Source organism: Macadamia integrifolia, chromosome 6 (genome assembly GCF_013358625.1).
Source record: "Macadamia integrifolia cultivar HAES 741 chromosome 6, SCU_Mint_v3, whole genome shotgun sequence".
NCBI lineage: Eukaryota > Viridiplantae > Streptophyta > Magnoliopsida > Proteales > Proteaceae > Macadamia > Macadamia integrifolia.
The window spans coordinates 38,898,681-38,922,030 of NC_056562.1; the positions used below are offsets into that span (position 1 = coordinate 38,898,681).

The 23,350-nt window shown below is 37.7% G+C and overlaps 3 protein-coding genes across 13 annotated transcripts in view; 1 reads left to right on the forward strand and 2 right to left on the reverse strand.

Moving 5' to 3' along the window:
• Positions 1-908: 908 nt before the first annotated feature.
• On the reverse strand, positions 909-7,969 carry LOC122082409 (putative aminoacrylate hydrolase RutD). The gene is made up of 11 exons (XM_042649947.1): positions 7,282-7,969; positions 6,960-7,173; positions 6,635-6,717; positions 6,410-6,510; positions 5,788-5,883; positions 4,752-4,805; positions 3,035-3,183; positions 2,834-2,951; positions 2,175-2,262; positions 1,453-1,643; positions 909-1,314 (listed from the first exon to the last, which is right to left on the reverse strand). Exons 1-10 carry the CDS (start codon positions 7,391-7,393, stop codon positions 1,456-1,458), a joined length of 1,203 nt encoding a protein of 400 aa, XP_042505881.1. The 5' UTR covers positions 7,394-7,969; the 3' UTR covers positions 909-1,314; positions 1,453-1,455.
• Positions 7,970-12,326: 4,357 nt separating this feature from the next.
• Positions 12,327-19,061, reverse strand: LOC122081902. Of its 11 annotated transcripts, none has more exons than XM_042649296.1 (4): positions 18,712-19,059; positions 17,283-17,370; positions 14,687-15,674; positions 12,327-13,112 (listed from the first exon to the last, which is right to left on the reverse strand). In XM_042649296.1, the coding sequence occupies exons 3-4, from the start codon at positions 15,658-15,660 to the stop codon at positions 12,647-12,649; spliced, it is 1,440 nt and encodes a 479-aa protein (XP_042505230.1). In that variant the 5' UTR covers positions 15,661-15,674; positions 17,283-17,370; positions 18,712-19,059; the 3' UTR covers positions 12,327-12,646. The 11 variants fall into 11 exon arrangements, with proteins under 11 accessions (XP_042505230.1, XP_042505229.1, XP_042505227.1 ...); XM_042649295.1 differs by having other exon boundaries at positions 14,687-15,687; XM_042649293.1 differs by having other exon boundaries at positions 14,687-15,704.
• Positions 19,062-22,090: 3,029 nt separating this feature from the next.
• LOC122080650 (protein kish-like) overlaps positions 22,091-23,350 on the forward strand; it is a 4,447-nt gene continuing 3,187 nt past the window's right edge. The window contains exons 1-3 of the mRNA XM_042647453.1: positions 22,091-22,360; positions 22,444-22,517; positions 22,638-22,744. Coding sequence (XP_042503387.1) covers positions 22,515-22,517; positions 22,638-22,744 — 110 coding nt within the window. The 5' untranslated portion in view covers positions 22,091-22,360; positions 22,444-22,514. The remainder of the gene's footprint in view (positions 22,361-22,443; positions 22,518-22,637; positions 22,745-23,350) is intronic.

Here is a 23,350-nt window from a genome sequence, read left to right on the forward strand (position 1 = left end):
CATTTTTACCACCTAGTATAAAAGGAGAAAGCGAAAAGACGTTCTCTACAGAAGCCAATATCTCAACCCGCGAGAAACATGCACTAGTCTTATGGCAACCAAATGATTTTTCAGAAAGAAACATAACTCAGAAGAATGTCTGTCAAAAGATTGACATTCATATCCGATACATACACCATTTGATTTACCGAACCAAACACCCCCTTAACCTATGGGATTTGACCTCCAGATTCGAACAAAGAATGATAATTTGGACTTCCACAATAGTGCACGAGAATTAATTAATTATGAGATTTACTGTTCTAGTTCCAGGAGTCTAATCACAATATCCAATTAGGTAACCTTTTTCATTGTTGACTCATCTGATTCATATTTGATAGTTTGATTGAAGTAAATCAAGTTAAAAGACTCTCAAGATGGTAATGGGTTTTTTGTTCTTCCCAATCGGGTCCAATCCAGGCTTAATGTCGGGTTCAGGTAAGATTGTCCAAACTCTGAGATTGTGAATCCAGACATTGCTTAATTTGTCTGAACTTAAAACCAGGTCATGTAGAAATTGGCATTTGAAGCTTGAAATTTTACAAATGGATAAAGTCCAAGCGCAATTTACTCATTAAGTCTCTGTTGGTAGCCAAGAAAAGGAAAGGAAAAAAAAAAAAAAAATATATATATATACTATATACAAAAGATATAATAAGATAAATATCAAAATTACACAATGATTGTTTGACGTGTCTATCTCTCTCTTCAAATTCAATTTTTTTTTTTTTTTAATTTTTCTTTCTTTTCTTTTTTTTCTTGGCTTCAAACATGCCTACGCGTGCGCATGCTGACAGGATTACAATCCTCCCCCCCCCCCCTTGCTCCAAATACTACAATTCTCTCATTATCAGGAAAAAAAAATGAAATTTTGTATGAAAAAGAAGTGAAAGATTCAAGGTTTTCATTTCCAAGATGTTAGTAGCAGAAGGTGTTTACACTCATGTTTAAGGTATAGGGCTTGTTTTGTATCCGATGACAGCATACAAGTTCCATCCTTGCTGAATTCCCGTTTCAGTGTACATGAAAATCTCCACTGGTAAGGGCATTTCTAGACCTGTTTTGACAGCCCAAGGTCGTCCTGTTGATCTTGTTTGCTTGTGTTGCTGATCCTGTATAACCAGATTAATAAGCTAGAACAGGATCCTTTTCTTATCACAAAAGAATCAGTGATTCTGGGCCAGTATATCTCTTTGCTTTACACTTGATGGTTACGATTGACTTGGTTACTTATTTTGAAACAACAAAATCTTCAGGTGATGAATAAATTCTGACCTGCCAACAATGGAAATGGGTTCTGATTAGCCTTTTGATGCAAGAAATTGTTATTATACATCAGCAATTTAAAACTGGTCATGGGAAAAAAAAATATAGGCCATTCAACCAGTAGATTGAAGACTTTATTGACTATACCTCTTATGAGAGGGAGGGTTCCACTGGAACTCGCTTAAAACTTCTTAAAGCTTTCCTCCCACATTTGATTGCCATTGTGAAGAGACCAAATAAGTACAGAAAGCAAAGATAAAAGTTTGACATAATGCCAAGCCTGAAAAGTGAACAATTCATTCTGCTTAATGATAACTGTAACTCCTTGGCTTGCCACCCTGAGATCCAACAAACATTGTAATTAGCATAGAAACATATAGCATTCATTTTAACACGTAAGACAATTCACAAATCTCTCATCTGCTACACGACAACTATGAAATTGATAAAATGTTACTCCTTCCTATTCCTACTTCCATATTCATTAGCTTTTTGAATAAGTTGCTAGGGATTTTATGGTGTTATATTTGCCTCTCTCTCTCTCTGGGCGCTATAGCATATTTCAATCAGTTGGTTCTAGTAAAAGAGTTCTTTAGGGTCCAATTTCTCAAAATGGCGTCATGACCTCTGCATCAAGAACACACTTTCTGATTAGGAGCTCTGCAATGGATACATATTCTCGATAGGTTTCATAATGATTTTAGGAAGCTCATCTTCCATTCTTCCAGCTCTTAACACAGAAGAATATGGTGTTCAGAAATGTGTATATCCACGCATATGCATCTTACACACACATTCATATATTCATGGACACAGGAAAATTAATTGTAAAATCGGGGCAGAAAATTGTTCTAGTATTGTGTACTTACCAGTGCCTTCCTTGGGAAAATTTGACCAATCACTTGGACTCAACTTTAACTCTGATGCCTTGATCAACTCTAAAAGAGCCTTATTGACCTGTGAGATTTCACAGTAGCATTATGGTTAGATAGGCCCAAGTAAATCTGGATAATAAAGCATTTCTTATCAAAATGCTATATTAACTGTTCTTGCACAAAATAGGAAGAGAATGGGAATGTGTGATCTCGATCATGCAGCTGAAATGTATACAAAATGTTTGGATAGAACAAATAGAATTCCACTTAATTACAATGTTTCATCAATATGGCTAAATGTGAAGAGTACCATTTGACATTTTGGTAAGCAAGTTATCTTATCTATACAGGCACACATAAACACATTACATTTATGTCCACAAATAGCATTGTCTTAGTTATCATCACAATCCCCTTTCTGATGTTATTTCAAAATTCAAATACAGTGTTTTGAATGACGTAAAATGCTTCTTTTACTTCTCCAGGTAATCTCACTTCTGAGCTAAGATTTTGTGTGTGTGTGTGTGTGAGAGAGAGAGAGAGAGAGAGAGATCTTTCCCTCTCCTCACATCAGAGCAGAATGATATAATGGATTTACATGACCACAGGACGACCTAATCTATCACATTCTGAGGTGAAGCAAACAATAATACCTCTTCAGGTCGTTCATGACTCACTAGATGCCCGCCATGAAGATCTGTCATTCTAGCCATAGGTTGCAGTTTCTCTGCAAGCTTCCTTCCATAATATATCTGAGCAATAATGTCATACCTATAGGATAAGAAACGTCATATTAGCAATCTCAAAGAAGATGAGAAGTGATAGACCTATCAAGTTTGAATTTTGAGTTTAACCTGCCATGAATGACTGAAATCGGAAACCCAGCAGACCGGATCACTTCCAGTTCCTTTGCTGTCATTTTGTGTGTCCAGCATGCATTAACTTGTCCCTCAAAACCATAGTTAGATTGCATCCCAGTTGATGAAATAGATTTCACGTATTCCTGCCAAAGAGGGGAATCTCTTTGGTGAAGATGCTTGGAATGGAAGGAATAAAAAGGCAAACCCAGACCAGTATTGCAATAATACATTGAAAAGTTGAAACTTTGACTTAGAGTTATGCACAAAAATACTAAACTTCATAGTTAACATAACATCAAAACCGGCAGAATTCTGGTCAGTGAAGTTTTAGTGCTATAAGTGATCAGTACATTTACAAATAAAAAATGATGCAGAGCTCTAAAATCAGAACTGATGAAGTTCTCACTAACCTACATGTACTTATTCAGCAAATATATGTTAAAAAAAAAAAATAGATGGAATTTCAGACATTGTAGAATTAGTCATGGTCGAGTTACTTATTTTGACATTTTTCTTACTGCATCAAAGCTTATGAGGAATACAGAGGGGAAAAAAACCAACCACCAGAGTTGGGTCATAGTGTCATACAGTGAGATATCTAAGACCTTGAACCCAGGCTAATTCACTACCAGCCATGTAGAATTGGCACATAGGGGTTTTTATCTTCCAACAAATATTCATACATAAAAGGGTGTAGCCAGTGCACGAGGCTTATGCCAATGCGGGGTCTGGGGAAGGGCAGACATGTGTACAGCCTTATCCCCACTTCGCAGAGAGGATTTTTCCTGATTTGAACCCACGACCACCAGGTAGCAATGCATCAACCTTACCATTGCGCTGATTCCGCCCTCAACAAATATTCATACATGATCAGGTTTTAGCAGCTCTAGTCAATAATTAGGATTGGACTTATATGATGGTTGCACACAAGCAATCATAACTTGAAAAGTGTTCTGAAGTACTAACAATTGTAAGTGTATTCCAAGTACACTGGGATGACATTAACTTATATACTGAAGCATTGTAGGTGTCCATGTAGCCCCATAGTATTTATTGAGGTGCTAGTTTATCTGTATGGAGACAAAAGGTTGTCTCTTTGTGATGAGTGGAGTTGCTTCTCTTTTGAAAGGGGAAAAGAACTTATAACCTCAGACTCCAAGTATAGAACTTCAACGGGAATAATAAATATCCCCTTTTTTTTTTGAGGGGTCAGTGAATAATGACATCCAAATCTGATCAGAGGTAATGCACTTCCAATAACCTAAATTGAGATACCCTTCTAGACTCTTGGTCTAGATTTGATGCACTACTTCGAATTGCCATCCATATAATAAATGGATCTAAATCATGATATTGGTCTCACAAGAAAAGCACCTTATGGGCTTATGGGGCTGACTGGTGATTTTCTGTAAATCCCAAAGAAATTATCCTCCTCTCTTTCTTCCTACTCATTCTTTTTACCCCCGTTACTTTTTCGATGTATCCACAAATATAGCAGGAAGCAAATATCCACGGAAAACTATTCAAACTAAATAAAAGGAGTTTAACTATGATTCACTTCTGGTCAATGTAAATTCAAATTGAGGCCAAAACGGAGGGTAAAACTTACAGCTTGAAACTTTCAATGTGTTTAGTTCAGATTCAACAAGTCGCTATTCTACCTTTAAAAAAATAAGTTAACTAGAGTTTGATAGCGTGTAGTTTTCCTTACTTGATATAAAATTTCTCTTCGTGTCTTAGTTCCAACATATTCATCAAGATACTCCTGCACATCCAGCAAAATGTCAACAAAACCAATCATTTTTATGTGCATAATAATGAGTACAGTGATAGTCGAAAGTATTTGCAGATGGGTTAAACAACAATATGATATATGTATATCGCCTGTGATTGTCCAACCTGGAAACACATGTATATTCATTACCATCAGACTCTGCTCTTCTCCCCTTCCACCCCAAAAATGCAAAACTCCTCAGGGGGAAAAAAGAAAAGAAAATGATATACAAAATTCTTCGTTATGTAAGAAAGAACAACAAAAAAGTCAATTTTTTGGTGGATATAGCAATAGTTTAATATTTGGTGGATAATTTCCATTTCCCCTAAGTTCTACTTTGCAGCTGCATGAAGAGAAAAAATAGATTTTTTTAATTGCTTATAATTTATTTGTATCCCATACACATATAAAATTGAGATAGCAATTGAATGTCTATCTCAAATGTCCAAATGGATGTAAAATTGTTGGTGTCAGCTCACTAGGCAGTTTCTCATTTTTTTTCTTTTTGTTCCCTTTTTTTTTTTTTTTTGGTTGTGTGGGGGTGGGGGGGGTTGAATATCTGCCTCAGTTAAAGAAGATTTGAGCTTTCAATGATTCTAATTTTCTATTGTAATGTGTGCTCCGTGAAACCATCATTTTTGGGTTGTGAACTTGTACTGTTCCACCCTTTTCAGATAAATTAGCTTATTACCAAGATGGCAAGATTAAAGAGGGGAAATCATTTGAGCCAGGCTTTACACCAAGTGAAGGTGGAAAATGATGGGTTATGGCCTTATGGATTTATGCTCACCATTTCAAATGGGGCCTCCTAAACTTCCATGTGATTTAGTGTTTTGGCAGCATGAAGGTTGTTGACTAGATCACTTTCCCAAAAAGAAAAGATAAGGATGGGTGCTTCAGTTAAAAGTCACTTACCAATAAAGTTTCAAGTAAGAAAGATCGGTAGCAAAAGAAAAATGGAACAACATTGCACCTTTGTGTAATGGGTGTCCAAGTCAACAGCTGCCCTCTGCTCAGGAGTCTTAGCCCTCAAAAAACGGATAGCAATGGATACTGATTGTCGGTCAACCTGCAGAAGTATAAAACAGAAGATTGTTAATGCAGAGAAATAAGCATGATTTAAGAGAGAGGGGAGGGATGGGGGATGATTATAATTCCTATAAAACTGAGAACAGTTCTATCTCAAAATTTCAACACTTTGGTGGCTCAGAAGATGGTATTTCCTTAATGTTTCTCCCAACAAAACATGCTGTCCTAATTTCTCTTGTCTGCATTACATTATAAATTTTGAACTGCTGTTGACTTATAAAAATGAACACCTGACTCATTACTTGATCTGTTATGACTACAATATCTATCATAGCAAATAATGAACTTTTACTATTTCTCCTGGAGTGAGAGTGCCAGAAAATCAAAGTCACAAGAAGTATTCATGTGATGATTCAGATGTTCATGTTCTGAAAATAAAATTAACTCAAAGAAAGGCATTATTGATTGCAGCAAGAACAATTCACAGCAATCCATATTAACATTAGAATGCCTCCCAGACAAACATTTGTCTATGTCGAAGAAGGCAAGAGACATTGTAAGCATACCTTAGGAAAACATTCATAACCTCCACCAGTTGCATTGAGTAAGGCCAATGACAATACCCTCTCAGACACCATTGCAGCCAACTTGCAAGCTATCATAGACCCTGTTTTATAACAAGAGGAAGTTTATTACCCCACAAGAATATCTGAAACTTTATAGGCTATTGTCAGCTCAATCAAACTACAAAAACGAAGAAATCGAAGTGGAGATGGGGACTCCAAGCTTACCCATTGAATGCCCAAAGACGTGAGCTTTTTCCCAACCCAAATGATCCATTAGAGCTATGGCATCTTTCGCCATGGTCGTCATTCTGCAACCCATTAGACGAGTGTCAATATTAGTATCCATAAGTTACGCATCGTCAGAACAATACAATTATTGACAAATTACGAATGTATAAACCTCTCTCTCTCTCTCTCTCTCTCTCTCTGGGCTAATCAAATTGTCGGTAAAAGTCAATTTTCAAACTCCGCCGATCAGAAAACAAAAACCTGCGAGGAAGGGGGAAAATTACACAACGGAAAGAAAAAATTGAACAGAAGCAAAACGTACGTATATTCTGATTTCTTGGTTGGAACAGAGCTCCGACCCATCCCACGATTATCAAAAGCGCAAACTTCTATGCCCTCATTGTCATCACCATGGAAACCTTCTTCTAAATCGTTCAGTTTTGCTGCAATGGTCTTCGATTCAGCATCATTAGGCGTCTCCACACCCGTGAGTCCCTTAATTTGAGGACCCCAGGAATCATGGGTACCCGCCAAACCTAATCAAATTTTGAACAGACACAGGTAAACAAGCCCGGCAATTTTGAAATGCAGAAAATTAAAGATAAAGAACAAAGGAAATCGAAGAGGAGAGCAAGAGTGAGAACCAATGATGAGAAGAACTTTAGTTGTTCCATGACCATAAGTTCTGTAAAAGATCTTAATTCCATTATTTCCACCTCCTCCGTCTCTGTATTTGCTGACATCGCAGAACGGCATGGTTTCCTGAAATGGGCAGGTTACAAAGAAGGGAACCAGCGGAGAGAATGTGAGAAGAACAGAAAATGCTCTGTTCTGCCGTTCAACTCAGAAGAGAAACACAAATTCCTTTTCTTGATTGGTTTTTTATGATTTCGATAGGAATTGTATATAAAGATGTGAAATTAAACGATTTAACGAAGAGGGAGAGAGAGGTTGACTGAAATTACGTGAGAGAGAATGAGTGGTGTGACGCCACGTCCATGATCCCATCGGTTGCCATGGCTGAGTCAAACCATTGAAATACTTGAGATTCAGAGAATTAAAAATTCATCAGTCATCGCTCGCTCGTCAATCGTGACTGATAACTTCAAATGATAGAGGGAAAGACAGATAGACAAAATCCAAACCCCTTCGGGGAAGCGGTAAATCATTGGAGAAAAAACGCGGCTTTGAATAAATTTTTTTTTTTTTTGGGTAGAAGCTTTGAATAAAATTCGTAGAATAAGCTTAAAAAGAGTATGTTTTTAAACATGTTTGAATTGTTCATGTTCTTCCTTTTTCACATGTTTTGATTGAACACTACCCCAGATCAAGAGGGCACTGGGAGTCTGGGACATGATTGATTTGCTCTTATCTTTTCTGTCCTTTGTTCTTTATTTTGATTAGATAAAGGTAAACTCATGGTTGGATATTTAAGACCATTTAAAACATTGAGAAGGTTCTCTGTTGTTTAGATAATTAAGGGATAGATCATTTCATGTGAGGAGGAAACAGATAGACATGATGATGCACTTTATGTGGCTTAAAGAATCTTTTATCTTAAAATATTATAAAAATACATAAAGTGGAGAGTGGGGAGTGGGGAGTGGGGAGTGGGGAGATGTTAAAGTTCTTATGTCAAGTCAATAATAAATAAAAAAATTATATTTTAAATAAAAGAGAAGAGAGATCGTCATATTTAATAAACTCGAACTTCTAATTAAGTTCGATTTTCATTAGGCACACCTTGGCCACTCACACGAGGTGTTTAATGCTCTTCACTAATTTCAATGAAAGTTGAATGGTTCCTATTCAACTCCAATATGACCTATTCATGTAGTTGTGGGATCAGTATGGACTCGCAGGACTAATCAAGTCAAAGGCCTGGACACCTGTCATTAGTAAAAAAAAAAAAAAATTCACATTTAATAAAGAGAGAGACTACACAGTGAACACGCTTACTTTCTTTTTTCCTTTTTATTTTTGGTAAACTACTTTTCCATTTTTTTTAATACCCCTTAATCACCCCTTTTACCCCAGCGGAGAGATTTCACACCAAGGTCTCACATTCAAATTTTGAAACCCTTTCCAACCAAGGTTGTAGGTATTCATATTAGTGTCTCTATTAGTCTCAAGCAATATTGATATGATACCAATATAGATAGGCCAAAATCAGACCCTATTGGTCATAATTTCAAAACTGAACTGTATTTTGTTTAATTCACCCAATCTATTTTGGTATCATATCAGAATAAGGCTCACTCAATTTCATTACGGATTGGCCAATATGCATGATCTGATATTGATTATTCTTAATATTATTGTTTTGAGAAAAAGAAAAGTTGTTTATTCATGTGGCCCTTATGTCCAAACACAGGGACATATGAAATTATTGTCCTATCCATAATGAAATAAAAAAATTCTATTCATATTGACACCCTACTCGCACTTTCATTAACTCCCACACTGATGCAAGGCCATGCAATTAAATAGCAATCTCTTGCCTTAAGCTTTAGATCAACATATATGTATGTCTGCTCACAAAGCATAAAGAGTAATTGATCGAATTCATGGATGTTCCTACGAAGAAGCACTTATAATACTTCAACTTATACCTTATCGAACATGTTATATCATTTTTAAATTGATTTATTCTGCAACAATAAATGCTAGTCACAATAGGGTTTCAAGGAAGTGAATTTAATCATTAGTAAAATTGAATTTAATAAGGATACTACCATGAAAAAGTTATAACCTCGAGCTCAAGGGCGTAGTTTTTTTAATTAAAAGACATCTAGTATTATAAGAAAAAGACCGGGGAAATTCTCCCTTGCCAATATGTTTTTCAACTACTCCTTAAATATATTATTTAAATTTTTAGATTAGTTTATATTATGCTGGGTCACCTACGCCCACCGGTAAAGACTGACTGGTTATGGATTCATTCCACCATCAACCGAGTCAATTTCCTTTAAAAGCCTTTTGATAAAATCGGTTCAAAATAATGGATGAAACCTAACTCGATTAGAATAATATTAATCTAGAATCAGCCAATCAAGAGAAGAATGGACCCATAACCTAATCCCACTTATAATTATAAAAGGTTTCATTTAATGACATGTCCAGCTATTGATGCTTCTTTGTGTGGTCTTATTCATCTCCGTTTTTGATTCAGGTTACATGGTTTTTTCAAGAATTTTCTCACATAATGATAATATTTATTAGGAAAGAAGAAAGTTGTAAACCCCTATGTTAATATAGAGTGGTGTATAAAATTACCACCCCACCCTTGTAAAATAAAGCTCTCATTGGTCATCACACTGGTGTAACGACCATGTGACCTGACAATAATCATTTATTCTTAGCCTTCACAATCACATCCAGTAGTAGCATTGCATTAGGAAAGAGTAATTTCGACTTCGTCAATAGATCACCAGTGGGGGACTAAGGAAGAGTTTTCTACCATCCACATGGGATGGAAAACTTAGTCCTCAGGTGGGGCCTAATAAGGATAGTCCAATCGCACTGGGTTTTACCAAGGAACGGGATTCTAGACACCAAATGGATATGGGTCGCTTTCTTTTCCTGGTCAAACCCTACTTTTTTTTGTTGCAAGCCGACTCATAAATCATGAAAATACTATTCTGCCCATGGTTATTTAGACATAAACAAATGTCGCATAAAATCAAAATAGCGAGATTTGAATGGTCTATCTCCATCGAAAAAGAAGAATGGTTGGCCATGGGTCACACCTCTTTTTGGAGGGTGATGGGGACAAAAATCGAAACCAAGGATTTTATAGTTGGAATCAGGTCTAATTGGTTCTTACAATTTCAATTTAGATTGGATAGAATCTGAAACCCAATAATCCAATCTCATAAATCCTAGAATTGATTACTCTACAATGGTGAAAATGGGGGTGTTGGAATCAGGTCTAATTGGTTCTTACAATTTCAATTTAGATTGGATAGAATCTGAAACCCAATAATCCAATCTCATAAATCCTAGAATTGATTACTCTACAATGGTGAAAATGGGGGTCAGCCTGATTTCGATCCCAATCTAATTATCATGCTTGTAAACCATGCAGTACTAGTTGTAGGGCAATACATGACCACTTATATTTATTAGGTATTGGATGGCAAGGCCTCTAATGGTGGAAGCCTGGTCCTAGCACATCAATGATGTTAGTGTATGGAAGCTTCTTATGATTACATCAACCATGAGAGCTTTTACCTTAAGATATTGACGTTTCAATTATTTCTTTAAAATTTAAATTTGGGAGAAAGTTTTTCTAGTATTAGTCTGTGGGTGCTGAAAAAAGATAGTCATCAATAGTTGCAATTGTCTGCCCTCCCCATAGTATAAGGTTGATACGACCCTTTTACTGGGCCCAACACACTCCTAACACCATCCAAAGGCCTCGGTCAAGGGACCGTTTCTAAAGAAAACCATATCCTTAAGTTTGTTTATACTTTGAAAATTAAAACTTTTGTTGACTTTGACTTCCCCCTTCAACATAAGAAAAGAAGGCAAACTTCATCATGCTTGGTCTCAAAAGAAAAGTCTTTTGTTGACTATTTCCAATTTTTATTCCTTCTTCTTTTTCTTTTTTAGTGTGAAAACTACTTCCAATTCAATATCCTCAAGGTTTGGATGTCATATGATTATAGTGTTGGTGACCAAACAAGCCCTTTTCAAATTTTCTGGGATAGAATTAGTCTAAGGATTATTATGGTTTTTCTCTTTTTTTCACTGAAAATCCATGAAGTGGGGAAATTTATACTCATTTGGCAAAAAAAATAGTTACAATGTTGAGAAGATCTTTTGGGTGGACCCATATAGAGATGGATCCGAATCCTCTCCAGTACTCTAATGCACCTAGCATGCATCAAACAGCTAGCAATTCCGAGATGATAGCATGCTCACAAGAGTTATCATCACTAGAAAAATAGTAAAGGAAAAAACTCAAAAGCGAGAATCCCTGACATCCAAAAGAGTAGTAAAAGTACGTTTCAATGGGTTGGGTCAAGAATCCACGAGACACTTGACCAGGACTTGACAATCAAAGGGATTTTTTATGCTTGAAATCTTTGGAGTTAGAAGTGTCAAATTACTAGTAAACATTTTTTTTTTTTTTTTTTTTTTGCCCTCTCATTCACACACATGGAGCACACAATCATTTGCTAGCTTGGGTCAGTTAGACATAGATTGGATTCATATCCATAGAATTTACTATTTTCGAATCCAATCATAAGGTTATATCACCTCGACTGAAGAGAGAACCCTCGGTGGCGAAAAACCATGTAATTGGTGGATCCAAAAGACGTCAAACGACCAACACATTGATGTTGAATTATTCTCCTCATATGCTGACCCGCACCGGTAGGCCCGACACTGTACTGATGAGTTAGTAGAAAGCCTGGTGTCGGGCTAGCCCAATTACTAAACAATTGGTAACAGTGTTTGGTTGTAGCCCAACGAGGGCCCAACCAAAACCAACAGGCACTGTTAACCGACCGTTAATAGCTTGACTAGTCCATTTAATCCTATTTCACCGGATTACAACCTGTTGAAGACCCTATTAGTTAATTAACCCATTTAAAATTCAATTACCATGACCTAATGGAACTCTGCTGTGTCACAGTTGCTACAGAACTAAATAAATAGCTTGCAGAAGACAGAAAAGACGGATCTTTGAATCCCAGCTCTGTTATACCAATCTGAGACACCATTGAAAGATGGATGATATCTTCCTCCTTCCAAATATGTTCACCATATATATACAAATGTACAAACCATCCCATGTACACCAAATAACACAAATGAAAAAGATTTTTAAATACACAGAGGAATCTAAACAGCACATACAAATAAAAGACAAGAAACACTACCCACTTCCCACACTCCCCTGTTCTCCAATCTTCAAACCAACTGGAAATTTTTGTCCTGAAGGATACATTAACTGTTTTACCTGGCTCTGAAATTTTGTGTTACGTGTGTCATTTTTTTCTAGAATGAAGGTAGCAACCACCCCATGGTCCATCCGAGAAACAAACCAGCACTAGCAAGACCTAAACCCACTGCAAAAGCAACAGCATACTTACTGATGTCGCACTTCGGTGCACCTCGTTTCTGCTCCACAGCCTTGAGCTGATGCTTGATCAGTTGTCTACCTTTGTATGGAAAGACAGTGGAGATTGGTTGGTCCTTGTTCTTAAGCCGGAGGCAAAGGGTCTCCAGTTGCAATAGTTTCAACCACTGCTTATAGGCAAATAAGTGCGAGGCTTGTATGAAGAAGAGCTTGATCATGTGTTCGTTCTCCGTGTACGCCTGCTGGGCGGCCTTCTCAGCTTCCCTCGCCCGGGTTTGGGAATGGCAGAGTGCTTCCAACAGTTGAGCCTTGCTTGGATCACTCTTAGAGAGGTGGCAAGGTTCTGTTGGATCCCCATTGTTTCCAATGTGACAATTGCAGCTGCTGGAAGTGATCACAGGTGCCAAAATTTAATATTCTAAATATAGACATCTAAGATTACAATCCATGCTCAGTGCTTGCAGAATATGACTAAACTATACACTTTTATGCTGGACTTGGCCTTCTATATGACTAAACTATAGACTTAAGAGTGGAATGGCAGAACCTGGGTTACATATTGCTGACCCCAAGCATTAGGGGTATGCTTTAGTTTCCTAATTGGTTAAGCTTTGTAGAGTTGAGCTTCTCATGAATCTAGTTGGTTAGTTATTACCAGAGTTCCAACAGTATCTTTCACTTCTATCAGCTGCCCCCAACACCCCCACTCCAAAAAATAAAGTAAAAAAATTGCCAGTAAATATACTGGATAAATAGTTTCTTAGGTCCCGGGCTGATGCTCATTAAATGCACTGGCTCATCACTCACAACTGGGGATCCCACCTTCACATGGATGCACCCCACTGTAAAATGCGATCATGGTCATGTGTGGTGCCACTCATTTAATTGCACATGGCCTCAGCATTTTCCTAGTCTGAGCAAAGATGGAAGTTACCAACAAATGCCATGTACATAAAGGTAGAAAACATACCCCACTAGGGATCTACAGTAAAGAGCAATGGTTAAAGAAAACATACCCCACTAGGGTGAGCCTGTGGAACAATGGTTAAGTCGCACTATTGCAACATGTTGGCCACATGTTCAAAACTTGGAAACAGCAGTAAAGAGCAACCCAGTGCACGAGGCTCCCACTACTGCAGGGTCTGGGAGGGGCAAATGTACGCAACCTTAACCCATACTTCCAAAGAGGCTATTCCCATGTTTTGAACCTATGACCAACATGTTGCAATGTGCAACTTAACCGCTACGCCATAGGCTCACCCACTCATTAGGGATCTATAGTATGTAGAATTAATTCAAATATATCACTACATAAAACTTTAACATCTAGGAGAACTATATAAATTTTGGATGGGAAGGTAAACAGGATGGTGCACAGGTTTTTCATGAATTCCAGGAAGGCCCCTTCAAGTTGCTTATTTTTCAGAAAACAAAAACCAGCAAATCAATAAATAGAAAAAAAGAGATAAAGTTCAGATGAGTAACATACCATAAGTATTGACTGGGAAACTAAAAGGTGAAATTCTAGAAAAGCATGAACATTATATTCATATAAGACGACGAAACATCACTAAACTCTTTAACCTATGCCATTTATTCTTTACAATTCCCGTTAGTGCTGCTAGCCTACAAATAAATTACAAGCATAATTAACATTTCTTTATCCACGCATGGATAATCCAGCACATTGGGCCTATAAAAGTGGCATAGACCCTCAAGACCTGGAGTTTGTTGATATTGATATTCACTAATGGATGAATGAATTTTATTAAATTGTCCCAGTAATAACAATTTGGTCTGTCTCCAAAAGTCGATATGAATTTTCTCTAGTATGAATGTCAGAAAGCAGGCATGAAGATTAAGACTTGTACCAAATCCAACTTGGGCCATCTGAACTAGAAAACCAATTGAACAAATTCAAAAAGAAAGATAAAGGAAATAACAACCTAAATCAATACCTGAAGAGTCTTTCTGAATCATAGATTGGATGGCCTGATTCACAATATTTAGTTTGATTTCCATCCACACTTCCTGAAGTGCAACTACCTCGTGAATAATCACTTGGATTGGGGAGAACAGTGTTCGTCTTCTGATCTAAAGATGACAAGAAAATGCTTCCATTGTCAGAACATTCGGAACAAGTAAATGGGCCTCGGCTAACACGCATTGTCTGGGGCCGTGGAAGATCACAATTCTCAATAAGGTCCAGTGACTTTTGTGCAACCAAAGAAACTAACTCGTTTTCATCCACAGTGCGCCACCATGGCTCAGTCTTCTCGGCTCTCATCCAAGGGGACTCCAAGTCAGAACTAAGCTTCTTGGATGGTTTTGAGAATAGGTTGGGATCCAAGCTCCCTAACTCCTCATTTCCATACCAGTAGTCCTCTTTGTCCTTATGCCCAGCTGGCCCCTGTGTTTTGTTGATGCCCACAGCCTTTAGCTGGTGTATTTTGGATTTTGCATCATGCATCATACAGGTGACAGGGGCCCGACCCAGCTGGGAAAAATAAGATCCAGAACTTTTGTTGCTATCAATGTGGGCAAAGTCTTCTTCACTAAGTGGGTGGCTCCCACCAAATTTGGGGGCTTTGTTTACCTCCCCAGCTCTCAGCACTTCTAGTTCAGTCTCCAAGGCATTCAACTGCTCATTTGTGAAATCCTTCTGGTATGCAAAATTGGGTTGCAGATGGAGCCACCATTTTGTGTCAGGTGGTAGATTAGAATTTGAGGGGTTCCAGTTAAGAGGCATGAACCCCTCTGAGGGATGATCTTGCTCATTTGGAAAATCCCCAGGACCCATATCATACTCTGGTTTAGAAGTTGAAGATGATGAGGGGCAGCAAGCTATCTTCGGCGCTCTCTTGGCATCTTCTTGGACAAAACAGCGGTTAGCCGTGCGCTGCCAAGCAGCCCTTGCTTCTGCTGCAGCCATTAGTCCACTACTCCCTGGTACACTTCACTGTGAAGGCAATATGGCTGAACAGATAATGAACTAATAGGCGTAATTTAGCATTATATATTGAAGATCTGGACAGAAAATCTTCTTCATTATTTACAGGAAAAACAACTGCTGAAGAAATATATGAAACTGAAATTTATATTTCAATAGAGTTGTCAGTAGCCTCTTAGAATCTAAGAACAATCATTCTGAAGCTTTGGATGATGAAGGGAATGGGATTAATTCCAAAAAATTACAGCTCCCAGAATGATCCTCTAATTTGACCTGAAACTAAGGTTTAATGTCTTTATCCTTGACAGAGAAGCTCTGAATTCTTTCTCCTCAACAAATCAATTTTTTCATTACATATAACTGTTAGGTACTACCTTCTTTGTTTTCTGTCTGTTCCCAAATCGAAGACTTATATTTGGACTACAAAGCTTGGAAGAATCATAAAAATTGAACATTCATTTTCACGTGAAGTGCACATTTAGCACTCAAGTCATCCAAAGTATGTGCAAGTCAGTGTCTCAGCCTATAAATTTTTTGCTAAAACTGGGAATGCACACAAGTCAGAAGTGTCATAACGAAAACAATCCAAAACATGTGCAAAACAATTTATCAATGTTTGCCCCTATTTTATGTGTCTGGTAGTGTTTTAGTTTCCTGTCACTTTCCGAGAATTCGGGTCTTCGGCTAAATGAAACTCATAGCATGCAGATACTGTGTGGTTGGTTGCATTCACTAGAACAGTATGAAAAAAGAGAAAGGGCTAGACTCTTCTATCATGTTTTGGAGGAACATGAGATAGGCAACACCTTAATTTCATACTACTTTTTCATGTTCATCATTTATAATCCAAGCCTGTAATGAAAGGTATAAATCAAGAGACTGAATATAACAAACAAAAAGATGCAGCCTTAACAGATAGGTTAACCCATTACATCATATACTATCTGTCCTAGGGTACTTCTGCTATTTCATCTGTTTTATCTTTCAAAATTATGCACATGTTAAAAATTGTAGATTTTTATGGCAATATGAAAGAAGTACACTTACTTTGCTGAGCGGTATTGATGAAACATTTAACAGCAATTTCTAGGCATTGGCAACTTGCTTATCAGTCAAATTAGATGTCTAATTTGAATAATAAGCATATGGACCAAATGAAAACATTTTGCAATATTAATACACCATTCAGCAACTCTTGATGAATATTGTACTTTTCTTTTCTGTTTAAAAGCCGGTTTCCCTAAAATAAAAGTCCTATAGCAGTTGGTTAATCAAAAATCTGAAAGGAAACTCCTCACTCTTTAGCCATAAGGAGAATTAGTTTACATTATAATAGCATTTAAATCTCACTACCTAGGAATGCTTCTTATGGTTAGAGTTCTCTAGTTTTTCCCTACCCTACCCGTAGTGAGTATATACCTACACCACTCTTTCATATTCTGCTTCTCCCCCCAACATTATTCATCTTAATATTCAAGCTTGCCCATTAATGCTTCACTTCCACCAAGCTTCTTAGTAACCGTAATCCTTTATAAGATTCTATTCTAGCCCATTACCACAGGAATACAAGGTTTTCTATACCTGTCATGCACAAATTCTCCTACCTGCAATAGTTACTCATATAACAACTTGGGAGGTGCCAGGAAATTAGCTGCAGAAGCTCAGCACAGTGACTGATACCATGAAGACTACCTAATCAAGAATCACAGAAGATGTTCAATACTATAACCAGGCTATGTGGATCCAAGGTTCTAAACAAATCAAACAATATACATGAGTTCCACAAAGCAAGATACAGCAGAGACATGCACTGCAAGATTAATCCAGAGGCTTACTTCAAGGTAATGGAACAAATGCAATCAAGATTCCACTTGGAAGCTACATCAAGATTAAGGATGGCAGGTATTAAAGTACCATTAACAAGTAAAGCAGCTAATCTTAGTCAGAAAGAAATGATTTTCATTCACTATAGAAACCCGTAGCATAATTTCAAAGAAGCTCCAAAACCAAGTGAAAGTACAAGTTGCCAGCTAGATTAAGGAGAACTTGTTCAGATGAAATTGTTGCAGGAACTCAAATGTCTAGGAACAAAATCAACAAATCAAGTTCAGCAGCAGATGCATATACTGATGAATGATTGCTTACAGCAAAAAATGTTTATCTCTAAGGTAAAAACATTCTTAATGACTTATGCCCAACAACAATAAGGGCTTTAAAAGTTCATATATTAGCCTTCTCATTTCATTGATCATGAAGTTCGCTGGAAGGCTTGTTGTTGATTCGAATTACCAGGGAAAATCCAGCATCCAATTTAGAATTGTCCCCAACATGTAGTCAAGCTCCACGTAAAAATATAAATTTTACAGTTTAGAGGTTCATCTTATTTTACCCATTGAAAAACTAAGAAAATTTAGATTTGCAGATTCACGCATTACTGGTGAAAATCTGTATTTAATCGACAGAGCCCCGAAACCAGAGGTCCCTAGTAAAAGTGAACCAAAATAAATATGAATCCAGAAGCAAGTTCACAACATCAGTCAGAAGACTCACAATATGACCCAAAATCTTATCAAAGCCAAAAAAAAAATCCCAGTTAGTGCACACCCACTCCGCCACACTATACTATCACCAACGCAACACCCCCAAAAGGGGCTTAAAAAAAAGAAGTAAATAACCCATGCATGGTTCAAATACCCATCACAGCAACTAACGAAATACAGAGGGAAAAAAAAACACCAAAAGAAGAAAGTGAATCACATATAAACCCAAACCATCCAACCCACAAATCCAACTCGTCTGGAATGAGAGAAGTGAACAATACTCGTCCCACCACAAGGCCGATAAGAAAAAGATATATATTAAAAACAGAGTGAAAGAGATGCTGAAGCGAAAGCAAGAGTACGAGCACAACATATTCCAAAATCAAACTCATCAATTACAAGGCGATCAAATTTTACAGACCCAAAACAAGAAACATGGACAATTTCAAGATGAAACAAGAAAAAAGGGGAAGGGGAAGGAGGAGATAAATACCTGATTAAGAACATTCATCTTTTAAGAGACTAATTCATGCAATAAGAATTGAATGCTTAGATTGGAATTCAAGAAGACGAGGTAAGTATTCTGAGATCCAAAGACAAAAACCCACCAAGGAGAGAAGTGAGAAGGACTACGAATTCCTCTCAGTTACATAATTTAGTTTTGCTTTTATCAAATTCCTCACTCTTTAATCTTTTATTACATAGAATTTAATTGAGGAATTTTTTTCATTAATCTTAAGGAAGCAAATTTGGAAATTTCCGAAAATACAAATATCTCTCAACTACCCTTCTTTCTCCCCTACAATTACGATTTTTTTTCCCTCTATTTTCTCGTCTCTGGGTTTCCTTTCCTTTGGTTCTCACTCTTTCCCTTTCCCCTACTGGTTTTTATTATATTATTAGAAACTGTCTAGCAGTTATCTGTCGTGACTCAGTAAGGTATACTTGATGTGGTGAAACCAGATTGACACGTGGTAAAAATAGATAACCCTGCGACTATCCACGTTGCCAGTCCAGATTCTCTACCCATGTGGGGTTCTTCCCAGTTCCACACTGGTAGTTACCAATTAAATGAAATCTACCTTGTGGGTAGAGAATCCAGAATTCCAGACCCATGGAGAAGTTGGGAACCCTTTCGCTTTTTTTTTTTCTATTGGTTTCTTATCTATTTGGTTCTGGTTCGGCTCAATCTCTGATTTCATTCAGGCCACTCGATTGGTTTGGTTATATGGTTTTTTACTGATCTCCAAAAACCCCAATCCGAAACCACCCAGCTAAGGGTTCGTTTAGGTTGGATCTGTCTTGTTATGGTCCAATCAGTTTGGTTAGATTTTGACTCGTCTACCCCACCTACGGTGAAAAGAAAACCTTTGATAGGATCATAGGACCCAAAAAGAGTGGTTTTCACTAGGGGTGTAATTTTGGTATGAATCGGACAATGGGTTAGGGTTGGAAACACTGACCCTAAGTTAGGTTTGGGCCAGGCTTGGGTTGAGGTCTAGCCCTGACTTAGCCCTATTTTTACCATAATTTATATGTTATAAGTTTTTTTTTTTTTATCATAACGAAACTTTATTGAAAGAGAGATGCACGAGAGGATCTCCTGGCAACAACAATGGATGGATTTACAATAAGGGGGGGGGGTGTGGTGGATGTAACCACCACACATGATGAAACCCGAGCTTTGCAGCTCCAGAGGCCAATAAATCAAAGAGAGAGTTTCGATCTCTTCTAATGCAGCGAAACAAAACTAAGTTAAAAGACCCAGAGAGGTAGATGATATCCCATGTGAGAGACAAAGGCGCCCAGTCTAGGGATGAAGACAACCCATTCAAGGCAGCGATTGAGGGTTGGTAGTCGGATTTGATGACAATCCTTTGCAAACCAAGGGTTCGAGCCAGTAGCATCCCATCATGAATTGCTTCCAATTCAGTTGCTGATGCTGAGTAGAAGTAACCCCAAAATCCTCTTGCAGCCATAAAATTGCCTCTTGGATCCCAAAGAATGGCACCCCAAATTTATATGATATAATTTAAGACTATCATCCTATCATTTTGTTCATAATAGTAAAATATGGTTTATGATTCTTATGGTCAGGTCATAACTGTCTTGAACATTTATTATGGTGTTGCACCTTATAATTTTAATTATGTATTGATCTATGAGTTTTATTATTTTTTTTTTTTTATAAAAATTAGGGCTAATTAGGGTCAATTAGGGTCCGGTTAAGTTGGCATACCTTGAAGGGCTGGGCCTAGACATGAGTCCAGTAGGATTAAGTTGAGCTTGGGTTGAATTTTGCAGACCTAGAGTTAGACTAGGGTTTTAAGAAACCTGGTTAACCCGGCCCTGTTTCACCCCTGGTTTCCATTATCTATAATAGTTGGACAAGGGTTTAGAATTTTGAGGAAATTACATTCCCCCCCTGGACTATGGCCTAATACCAAGTTCCCCCCACGTATTTTCATAAATATCAATTTCTTCCCCTCTAGTTTGAAGATTCTTTCAATTGTCCCATAAATGACTAACGGTGTTAAACTAACTTGTAAAAATACTGATTTACCCTTATGACATCTACCTATTCACCTTCTACAACCCCAACTCAACAACCCTATGTTCTCACATGGTGGAAAACCACTGTTAAATCTGGACTTTTATTTTATTTTTTTCATGATGAAGCGGAAGTTGTTAGGTGTTGCAATGTAAGCAGATGAGCAAGTAAAGAAAAGGGTCCAAATTGCATCGGAGATTTAGAATGGCTACCTCATTTCACTTCCTTCAATTGCATCAAAGATTCAGAGTTGCTATTTCATTTACCTTCCTCTGAAGGAGGTTCTGTTGCTTTCTTGACTAAATAGAGTCCTTATACTTTCCATTGTTGTTATGTGACTATTTTTTAAGATCTCTGCAACTCTTGTCTTTGGGAGGGTTTAAAGTTTAAAGGGGTAAATCCAATTGAAAAAATTGGGATTGAGTGTTACTCCCTTCCAAAATTTAGGCATGGAATCAAAACAAAATGAATGGAGTATAAAAAAAGAAATCAATCATGGGAGCTAGAAAAGAACCTAGAATAGCAGGGATCAACGCCGTGGGATTGTGACAAATCACATATCCACCTCTCTCTCTCTCTCTCTCTCTGATCCCCATATCCAAATGGGAACCTCAGCATTCATCACCGTCGCACTGGACGCAGAGAGAGAGAGAGAGAGAGAGAGAGAGAGCCTTATTTTATGGTTTTATGCTTTAGCTATCCATCGCACCATCTCAGCTTCCATTAAAGAGTTTGAATCAATGACGATGATATGTAGAAATTTTCCTCATGGTGCTTCCATTTCCAATTACTTGAATTCAAAAAAAAATTTCTCCATTTTGTAGAACGAGCGGGGTGATTCAAAAAAGCCAAAGAACCCTTTGGTTAGTCCATGAGATCCCATTAGAACGGCAAACGAGTTAAGGCGGCAGAGTACAACAATGAAGAAGGGGCAAACGACAGTGGAGCAGATTGGCAACGGAGAACAGCAAATGATGGCCGAGCAGAACAATGACGGATTTCAGCAAACGACGGAGGAGCGCAACGATGAAGAAGAGGCAAATCTTGGTGAAAAAGGAGGTTCCATTTAGTCTTTTAGGGCTTAAGGCTTATTTCATATGGGAAGGATAATTTCGGTGTAAAATTACATGTTTGAACAATGAGATCATTACTTAACAGTGATATCTAACGGAAGGGATACGATTGAAGGAACATTCTAGAGGGGAGGCGATTGGTATTTATGAAAGTACATGGGAAAACTTGGTATTAGGCCATAGTCCAAGGGAGGGGAATGTAATTTCCTCTAGAATTTAAGTCGAAATCGTCACTCCGGGACACGGCATATAAGTCGTGTCTGCAGGTAACGGCTCATAAGTCGTGACCTGCACTCTGGAGTCCGGGCATGTAAGGGATTGGATCTGGATTCTGGAAGGGGAACAGTGGAACATCGTAGGCGAGAGATCGATGTTGTCGAAAACTAGAACTAACAAACTAGGGACGTTAAGGAGAGACTCGGAGATAAGAATCGAGGTTCCTGTGCTTGGAAGGAAGAGGAACCTGGTGTTGAATCAGGGACTGAATTCCTCCAGAGCTCTCTTCACTGTCCAACAATGTACTTTTCTTCTTCTTCTGTTTTTTCTTTTTCTTTTAATTTCTTTTCCCTTTTTGGTAGTTTATCCTTCTGGTTGGTTTCAGTGTTGAAGTAAGAAGTTCCTCTGTAGATCTAATCAAGTAGAGCCAATCAGTTGTTGAAGAAGAATCCTGCAATGGTAAAAAAGAAAGAAGAAATTCAGTAAAGCATTATCTGTGGAAAGCTTCATTTACTTTACATTTGTAAAGAAAATCAGAAAGTTAATTCGACTTATTTGCTTATTTGTTTGATTTGACAGTCTGCGCTCTTCAATTTTCGTTCGTTTTTGACGGTGGTGCTGCTAGTTATTTGTACCTGCACTTATGTAAAGTTGCACTTCCCCACCATCCTCGAACATAAAACTGGGTATGATCCCTAAATCTATTGATATGTTTCAGCTTTCTAGGGTTTAATTCTTTTATGTTTTTTAGATCATTCTGCTAGGATGTCTTAACGTTGATGCAGTGAGTTCAGGAGAGTTGAATTTCTATGAATTTCGTATATATTAACGTAAACTCAGAGTACACTGAACTGGTCGTGGACACGAACACAACCCTTGTGCAGGGATTGGAGCAACCGCTATCTATTAGAACTTAACTCACTGAATCTTGCATCCATTAATTGGGTTGGCTACAGAAATCATGTTTTACGATTCCAATCTATATCAGCCATTTCTACTTCCATCATCAGCACTCATTTCTTCCCTCTTGGGTTGAAGGGACATTCTAGACTTCCACTGTCCTTTAATACCTTCAATTTGTACCATATCGCTTCTAAACTACATTCACCCAAATGCATCCATTGGCTATTGTTGCTGATGGAAAGTCTTTTAGGAAGCTTTCCCTCATCTTTTTCCCTATTTTTGATGCTCCTAAGTTGTTCCTTCAAGGTTCAACCATTCATAGTTTTTCCACTAATCCATCCTAACATCTTCATATCTGCAAAAGTGAATTGTGTACTTGGTGCTTCTTC

Excerpts from the sequence above, each read along its gene's own strand:
- LOC122082409 (XM_042649947.1), bottom strand. The coding sequence starts at position 7,393 with ATGCCGTTCTGCGATGTCAGCAAATACAGAGACGGAGGAGGTGGAAAT. Across the intron at positions 6,511-6,634 it reads CGTCTTTGGGCATTCAATGG|GGTCTATGATAGCTTGCAAG; the intron begins GTAAGCTTGGAG and ends GTTATAAAACAG. Across the intron at positions 1,644-2,174 it reads TTTTCCCAAGGAAGGCACTG|GGTGGCAAGCCAAGGAGTTA; the intron begins GTAAGTACACAA and ends GTTGGATCTCAG.
- LOC122081902 (XM_042649301.1), bottom strand. The coding sequence starts at position 15,660 with ATGGCTGCAGCAGAAGCAAGGGCTGCTTGGCAGCGCACGGCTAACCGC. Across the intron at positions 13,113-14,686 it reads GATTCAGAAAGACTCTTCAG|CAGCTGCAATTGTCACATTG; the intron begins GTATTGATTTAG and ends GATCACTTCCAG.